This window comes from Phaethon lepturus, unplaced genomic scaffold (genome assembly GCF_000687285.1).
Source record: "Phaethon lepturus isolate BGI_N335 unplaced genomic scaffold, ASM68728v1 scaffold15572, whole genome shotgun sequence".
Lineage (NCBI taxonomy): Eukaryota > Metazoa > Chordata > Aves > Phaethontiformes > Phaethontidae > Phaethon > Phaethon lepturus.
The window spans coordinates 1,238-10,369 of NW_010522731.1; the positions used below are offsets into that span (position 1 = coordinate 1,238).

A 9,132-nucleotide genomic window follows, 5' to 3' on the forward strand; every position below is an offset into this window, starting at 1 on the left:
CTTTAGTTAGGGAGTCACAGGAAAGGACTGTTACATAACATTTGGAGCAAGTTGAAATTGCTTGTTTGTTGAGAAGTTTGGGAAGATGTGCACGAGAGTAACGTGGTATGATGCTTCACTTGGAGGTCACCAGTGTTGTGCCTCAGACTCTAAGCTGGTAAAAGCAAGAGGGTAAATAGAGCAAGAAGTAATTAAGCTCCTTCACAAAAGTCAAAGAAAATATTGAAGAGTACTGGTCCCAATATCCCAAGGTGTAGACCCTTGTTATTGCTGAACAATTACTGATTTTGCACAGTGTTTTGGCTGTTCGTTTAAGAATATTTACTCTGTTTTCTAGGTGCAAATCCAATGGGAGTGAATGGAGGAGTAGGGGTTCAAACATCTAATCTGCTGCCTGACTCAATGTTACATTCAACCATGAATTCTCAAAAGTAAGTTGAGTTATTCTTTGCGCCCCAGTGATTTTGTTCAGCTGCAAATCCTGATGATTGCCCATAACAAATGAGATGGAAGTGAGTGTACATAAGGATATTGCACGCTTATACTGGGAGGAACTGAACTGATGCTTGCTGCTAAGGACAGTTGGAAAAGCAGCCATGTAGTTGGGATGTCTTTGTTCTTATCCTTTCTAGAGGTCTTGGTGTCTGTTATAACTTTGTCACTACTTGCAAACTGACATTTTCAGGCCAGAGGTTACAGACATTATCTGCTTTGTTATCTGGGCAGATCTGAAGCTCCAGTGCATTTACTGATCGGGGGAGGGTACCACAAACCTGCCACTGAGCTGCAGTGGGAGTAAGGGGCAAGTTATTCACTGAGGTGTGAAAGTGATCCTTGTGCTAAATAATCTCCTGGCACTTCTTGCATAAACAGTGGGGTAAATTCCATTGATGGCTATCTCTCCCTTTGGATTTTGTAGCTTTTGTTCCAGTTTTCCAAATCCTTGGGTAGGACAGCATGTACTCTTTCACGGCGTTGTTTTGGTGTCTGTGCAGCTATTTCTGCAGAGTTTGTCCATTGATTAGGGAATGGCTGAACTAACACTTTGTCCTATCATTATTCTAAAAGAGGCTATGACTGTAAGATGACTAAGCTTGGGCTAGACTTTCGCCCTCAATTCTTGCTCTGTTTTTGAAGCCCCATGATGAGTGAAAGCACCAACGTTGCCAGTTTGGGAGCCATGCCAACAGCTCAACCATCCAATACTGGAATTCGAAAGCAGTGGCATGAAGACATTACTCAGGATCTCCGAAACCACCTTGTTCATAAATTGTGAGTAGCTAATATCAAAACAATCTCTTGTTGAGTGAGTTGCTGCCTCAGGGTGGGGGGGGAGAGCAGGAGGAAGCCTGACCTCCAAAAGGGTGTCAGGGGGTGAGTTCTGTGAGAAGGGACAAAACCTGAGAAGGGAGAGCAGAAGCACAAAAGATGGAGCTGCACCTGCTGGTTTGGGGCTGTTGTATCGGAAGTGTCCCACTCTGTAGTCAGGCATCAACACAAGGGCGACGTCCCCCCAGAGCAGTAGCAGTGCCATAGTCTGTGAGAAGATTTGCTTGCTGCTTTGTGTTCAGATCACGGGGGTTAATGCTGATGTCTTGGTCTGGGGACATCCTAATCACTTGTATGCATTTTTTTTCCTCAGAGTCCAAGCCATATTTCCTACTCCTGACCCTGCAGCACTGAAGGATCGGCGTATGGAGAATCTGGTGGCCTATGCTCGGAAAGTGGAAGGGGATATGTATGAATCAGCAAACAGCAGGGTGAGATGCCATCCTCTGTCATCCACTTGTGTGTGTCTCTAGCTTGATCCCGTAGCGATAGGGGAGGAAGAGGAGTGAAAGCACACATGAGAGTCCCAGGCTGAGGAGGTGTGTGTTCAGGGGCTGCTGGATGAGGTCTAGGACCCAGCCAGCTGCAGGCTTCTGCCTGGGTGTTCTGGGGGGCAGGGTGGGGGCTGAAGCTCTTTCTGCGATTCTCCCAAAGAAGTGTTGGACGAGAAAAGAAAAACTTCCAGCGTTGGCCTAGTAGTTGGCAGCAATGCACTGAGCAGTGCCCCTTTTTGCCCTCCTATCTGCCCAGCAGCCCCTGCAAAGGGAGAGCCACCCCCACGCAAGCAGAAATGTGTGTGTGGAAGGCTGTTTTCCAAGTGTGGATCACTGGGACCGGTTGCCTTTAGTGAACATGGGTGTCATCTCCTTTCCTGACTTGTATTCCTCCCCAACAGGCAGAGTACTATCACTTGCTAGCGGAGAAGATCTATAAAATTCAGAAGGAGTTGGAGGAGAAACGAAGAACCAGGCTGCAGAAGCAAAACATGATCCCAAATGCTCCGGGCATGCCACAAGCTCCCATGAATCAAGGGCCCAACATGGGACAGCCCCAGCCAGGGATGTCTCCAAGTAAGAATGTTTGGGTTTACTGACTACCAGGTGCAGGGGAATCCTGTACTGTCATTTTGGTAGGCTTGTGACCATTTTGCCCTTCTTGTATCACAGGTACCTGGCTTGCTCAAAGTTAAACAGGACTTTCTTCTCTTTCTTCAGAAGTACTTGCAAAATCTTTGCCTTGCTTATCTGTTAATTAATGACTGTAGATTATCTAAAAGCATTTAGTCTTCTAAACAAATTGTGATATTGTAAACCTTTACAGCTACTTTGAGGGCAGATGGAATGGAGAATAAGTTGCATTCTTAACATTGTAGAACTTCATCTCATTTGATTAACTTCTAGAATTAATTGATATAAATATAACTTCAGTTACTATAAGAAAAATATATTTTCATAATATTTACTTGTGAGGTGTTTAGAATGATCATCACTATTACTATTGTTGCTAAACAAAGAGTATGATGATAGGAGTGCTTAGGTATTTACGCCTTTGTAAGTTTAGATAGTGCTTGCTCTATGCCACGTTTGTTTTTTCAGACAAATTGCCTTTCCAGCATGCAATGACAACCAGATTTCCCTTTTTTCTCCATGCAACTGTCTTCTGTTTTACAGTAGTTCTGTTACTTGAATTGACCTTCCTAATGCTAAAGAGATTATTATGTCTGTTAGATTCCCTGCTAACAATGCATTTGTATATTAGAATAAAAATTACTTTGGAGAGGAGTTAATGGTTAAAATTATCATGCTGCTGAAGAGTGCAGTGTCTCTACAAGATTAGGAAGGGATGAGGTACTGTAGGCTGTCAGGCATCTAGTATATTTGTGTTTGGGTAACAGATAAGAACAGGCAATGCTAGTTATTGTGGATGATATTTTTAATTAGAAAGTGGAGAAACGTATCTGCTGACTCTGTAATTTTGTATTTCCAGTTAAGTCCTGTAAATAATTGAAATACAGAATTTTAAACTATACATTTCTAAATAGAATTGAATCCCTTACTCTGATGTAACTGTAAAAGAGAACTATTTTTTTTTAATCTATTTGAGCCAAAATCTGCTTTAAGATTAATTTTTTTGTGTGTTTGTGATTCTGGACTGACAGGTCTGGAAACTGAAACAGTCTTTCCTAAAACTAAGTGCAACAGTTCTGCAAACATACTTCTGGAGCACACCCTACCCTTGTCTCTCCTGAGAGCTTCCTTCTCAGAAGAAAAGGATTTTCTCTTTCATTTGTTAATTCACTCCTGCATGTTCTTAGATACTTTACAGTTAAGAATTGCGTTCTTAAGACACCTCATGGGGGAACAGATGTATAGCTGTCAATGACACTGTAATAAGTTGTCTAAGAAGATAGGGTCAAAATTTGAATTAGCCGAGAAGTTAAAAAACTCCCTGTTAATTTCTAACACGGCAGAAAGATCCAGTAGCTCCAGGCATCTGCTGCAAGAATCATAATCTGAGTTCTTTTTCTCCTGCTTAAATTTGAATGTGTCTTGGTAAATCCAGTGCTGGGTCTTTTTATGCTTGAAGTCAGAACAAGATTTACCAAGATGCATTACCAAGATCCAAGAATGATTCCTAAAGATTGATACTGTGGCTTTATTTGCTGTAACTTCTGTAGAAAGATGATCTTGAGCAGTAGATGTGACACTTTCGGTTATTTATCATGTACTCCAGTTGGTCTCAAACTTCAGAGGTGTGATTAAGTACTCTGAACCATATAGTTTTCATAGTGGTTTAAATCTAGAGGTGCAGTAACGGTGTAGAGTTCGTGTGGTCTGGAATGTTCATGCTACTGAGTCATTGTACCTTGATAACATACTTCAGATTTGTCATCAATTTATGAAAGCTGACTCTAAGGTAGAGGGCCACAAAAATGATTAGAGGGATGGAACACCTCTCCTATGAGGAAAGGCTGACAGAGTTGTTATTGTTCAGCCTGAAGAAGAGAAGGCTCCAGGAGGACCTTATTGCAGCTTCCCATTACTTAAAGGGGGCCTACAAGAAAGATGGGGACAGACTCTTTAGCAGGACCTGTAGCAGTAAGACAAGGGGTAATAGCTTTAAACTAGAAGAGGGCAGATTTCAACTAGATATAAGGAAGACATTTTTCCCAGTGAGGATGGTGAAACAGTGGCACATGTTGCCCAGAGAAGTGGTAGATGCCCCATCCCTGGTGACATTCAAGGTCAGGCTGGACAGGGCTCTGAGCAACCTGATCTAGTTATAGATGTCCCTGCTCACTGCAGGAGGGTTGGGCTAGATGACTTTTAAAGGTCCCTTCCAACCCAACAGTTCTGTGATATTTCTGTCAGTGGGACATGCTTATATTTTTCAAGGAAGTTTCTGGTTTTGCTTCACACTTTGAGGACACTTCAAAAGTGTTTAGAGTTACTGGACTGTGTCCGTACTTTTTTTCTTTTACACATTTTAGTGTGTAATTCTTACTAAAATGTTTGGTGGATAAAACATGATGGTCTTCTAAATGTTGTAATCTTATTCCAATATCTTTTTTTCCAGATGGCCCTCTTCCTGACCCAACCTTGATACGTGCCAATGTGCCAAACCAAATGATGAATCGCATGCAGGCACAGCCAGGTAAATATTTGAAGAAAATTCGCTACCGTGATTTTGAAGGAATCTTCAAATTGGGCAGCTCTTGCTGAAGTGTCACAGCCATTGTTTCACCTGTAGTTTTCCCATTTGATTATTAAATAGTATAGGTAGCTATTTTCTTACTTGCATAACCAGATATATTATATATATTTTAAAACTATATATTTATCTCTAATAGCATTTCATGATCTTGTGAATTTAAGAGTTGCTTGTTAGCTGCTTGCTTTGTTAAATAAAGAACTTGATGCTTTTGGAACTTCCGATTGTGTGAACATAGGATGGTGGGGTCAGTCAAATATGGTGGGCCTAACCAGCTTAGATGAGGAGGTGTTGGTGGCAGAGGGAAGATGGTGAGAATTATTGTCTCAGAAGGAAGGGGCAGACCTTTGTGACATGTTCAAGAAGTATTGTAGACAACATGCAAAGTACTTAAGTGAAGGTACAGTTTGGGATTGAATAAGTGAATATCTAATATGTAATTAAGATAATGCAAGTTATCTGAAACAGTTGAAACAAGTCTTTTGGGGAAAAAATCTAGTCTGTATTCTGAAGGAGTATGGTAGCTTGGACATTTTATATTTAAAATTGTTCCATGTAACTGGTTGATAGGAGATATTTCCTTTATAGTATTGCATGCTTGAAAAGTAGTTGCTAGAAAATGAAATTAGGGAAAAAATGACAGCATTTCTTCTCCGAATGTTGAATGGTGCCCAAAGGAGTATTTAGGCCTTTGTTTATAAGTGTTTTTTTGGCACAAATGCACAGGAATGAATCAGTTTGGCCAGATGAACATGCAGCTGTCACCGATGGGACCCCGGCAAACCCCTCCTCTTCAGCACCCTGGACAGCTAAGCCAGGCTGGGGCCATCAACCAGGTCAGTGTGTGTTTCGTCCACGGTGTTGAGCTTGCAAGTTTGCTTCTGTTGGCTGTGGTTTCCTTAAAATAAATAAACAAAAGAAATTTAAAAAATCAAGCATTATTTCTTCATTCTCTTGACCCTTTCGTTCCTCCTTTTGCATCGCCACTGAAAGATTTGTCTGGTCTATGGTAAGCCTTTAGATCTTGGTGGTAAAAATTGCCTAAAAATTAATTTTAAGTGGCTTTTTGTGCTGTTGCATCCTTAAAACAAGGAACAAAAATAAATCTTACCTCACAGTCCCAGTCTGAAATCAATATCTTTTGCCTTAGCTCACAAGGGAAATCATCATAATTTCTGTCTTTTGAGCGGAGCTATAAGCAGGCTTTCCATATTGTATCCTACAGATGAGCGTCAAGCATAAATTTCTCCATCAAGATAAACGTTTGGGTTTTTTCAGCATTATGGAGGTGTACACATGTTGTGTGAAATGAGTTCCTTTCTTTTCCAACAGATGGGATTTCCTTCACGTATGCAGCAACCAGGTGTTGGCCAGCCTTCTGGTCAGAATCAGTTTCTACAACAGGCCCAGTTCCCTGCTTCTTCCCCGGGAATGAACACAGCAAGCATGCCTATGACGCAGCCTGGCAATCAGACACCAGTTTCTCAAGTAAGTTTCTGATTTCTGGAGGTGGTGTCAGTGGGCTCTGTCATGCACTGGTTTCATTGCTCAGTTTGTAGTAACGGAGAACAACTTGTTTTCTCAAGATGCTTTTGGAATTGTAGTCAACCAGATTCATTTACTGAGAGTCTGCATTTTCCTGGTGTAGTACTGGGAATGGCAAGGGTGAAACATTGTTGGCTTGTTCTCAGGCTTAAGTTTGACAGAGGAATTTTTTTAAAGTTTGTTTTTATGGAGCAAAGAAGAAATTGTTACTCAGCATGCTGTAGTTAAGTATTTCTTGCTGAACAGCGAAACAGCAGAGCCTCAGAAATTAAGAGACGGTGGATTAAGTCCTAGGAAGGCATGTCTATCCAGGGCTGATGTGTGTTGCTGGCTTTGGGGGATAGGAGGGTTATCACTACTAAAGATCTGAACTTGCAGTCTAGCAGTTTCCTTTCTGTCCTTTCCCTCTCCCTTTTCAGCAAGAACCTTTCAGGCCAGGAAGAAGTAGGGAACGTCAGTTTGCTTCTCGTTGATGCTTCTTCCTAGTTTGCAGGCAAGATTATTGTGGAGTGACAGCTTTTTTTCCTTGACCATTACAATTTTTTTGTAGTCTTGTAATGGTACAGTTACAGTTGTACTTATTTCTGATTATAAATTCAGTTTCTAGTCTTGGGGGTGGGGGCATGGGCACACTAAGTGTATTTGAATGCAATTTTTCACTGTGGTGCATTTTCCCATAATCAGGATGTACAAATCTGCAGTTTTAGAAAGAAATGTTTTGCAAACCGGGAGTCCAGGTGTGCCATTTTTTAAATATATTAACAAGTATAAGTTATTCTGTTGAAACTTCTCTTTTGGAGATGAATAAATTAGAAAACAGCTTTATGTTCATGTGGAGCAAAATAGATTGAATAGACCATTTCTCCTTTTGAAATAAAATTTTTAAAAACAAAACAGTTTGTCACGTTTTTAAAAGTATGCCAGTAACTGTGGGAAAGCAGCCATTTGACAGTAATTTCTCTCGCTTTTCTATTTCAAGTCATTGCAAATGTGTACTTGTTTTCCCACAGGCACAAATGACGAGCGCTTCCTGTCCTGTGAATTCTCCTGCAATGGCTCCAGGTTCTCAAGGGAGCCATATTCACTGCCCACCTCTTCCACAGCCTCCCATGCACCGAAATTCTCCTTCTCCAGTACCTAGCCGAACCCCAACACCTCACCACACGCCTCCAGGCTTGGGATCAACACAGCAGCAGGCAGCAGCAGCTGCCACTACTGCCCCCACACCTACTCCTCAGGCAATGCCACCTGGACCACAGTCACAAACTATGCACCCCCCTCAAAGGCAGACTCCAACGCCTCCGCAGGCACAGCTGCCTCCACAAGTCCAGCCTCCAGTTCCAGTTACCCCTTCTGCAGAGCAACAGCAGCAGCCCTTGTCACAGCAGAGTACGACTGCATCTGTTCCCACACCAACAGCACCGCTGCAGCCTCAGCACCCCACAACACCTGTAAGGAAATACTTTAATTGTGCTTTCCCTGCAAATGTTTAAGTGTAAGGTTTAATTTTCAGTTGATCTTTATTTTTGTGGAAGTCTCTGATAATGGAGGTAGCTCCTGGCATTTTTAATATTGAAATAGGGGTTTTTGTTTGCATTTGGGAAGAAACCTTTTTGCATCAAGATGAGTCTATAGATCATCTGGTGTTTCCAGAGAGGAAGTATTTTTCGTAATTCTAGTGCATGTTTTGAAATTCACTGTGAAACATGGATGAGGTCTTTTGTTATGTCTGCATATGTGTAGTGGAGATGTACAATAGGGAAATGGTATGTAATTGTCTACTAGGCCCTCCAGTGCATGTTTCTGTAGTATGTTTTTCTGTAGTTCTGTAACAGTATGCTCATCAGGTGAAGTAGAAGGACTAGAGTGCATTTAAACTTGGTGGAAACATAGTATAGGTAAAAGGTAGATTAGAGAAAGAAAAATAAATTCATTAGAAGCCTGTTTGTAATGTGTGTTTTGTTCCCTCAGCTTTCACAGCCAGCTGTAAGCATTGATGGGCAGGTATCCAACCCCCCATCCACCAGCAGCACAGAAGTGAACTCTCAGCAGACTGTTCCAGAGCAACAGCAGCCACCCTTGCAGGAGGTGAAAATGGATATTAAAACAGATGAAGGGGAACCAGAACAAACAGAGATGCAAATAGAGGAGAATTCTGAGGTGAGACTGTCAACCAGTTGTTGGGTAGAACATCTTTATCTAGTGCTGCCAGATGCTTTCTGTCTCCATGCAAGCCATTCCTTCCAGTGCTCAATGAGCTGTAGGTGCTACCTGCTTATGCTGTGTTGATTGTCTTCCTCTACTTCTTCCTAAAGGAGTGTGTCTGTTTTGTGGTGAAATGATGGTAGAAGCCAGTGGACATAGGAAGAACTATGATAATGTGGTTGCAGCTGGAGGCTCTTTGGTAAATGCCAATGTAAGAGGGCACTCAGGTCAGGCTTTCAGATTGACAGCTGTTAAATGTTAGAATAGCAGGTATGTACATGATGGGCTGGTTTACTGGGCTCTGACAACTTGTCATTGAGGATAGCTAGTAGTGTAGCCACC

The 9,132-nt window shown here is 41.9% G+C and overlaps 1 protein-coding gene across 1 annotated transcript; it reads left to right on the forward strand.

The window, feature by feature from the left end:
• Positions 1-337: 337 nt before the first annotated feature.
• Positions 338-8,745, forward strand: LOC104616781 (histone acetyltransferase p300-like; the record flags this gene model as incomplete). The annotated part of the gene is made up of 9 exons (XM_010281902.1): positions 338-431; positions 1,138-1,272; positions 1,643-1,760; positions 2,225-2,399; positions 4,906-4,983; positions 5,767-5,876; positions 6,373-6,528; positions 7,596-8,036; positions 8,557-8,745. Coding segments are annotated over 9 exons (1,496 nt in total), but the record flags the coding sequence as incomplete, so codon positions are not given.
• Between the last annotated feature and the right edge of the window lie 387 nt (positions 8,746-9,132).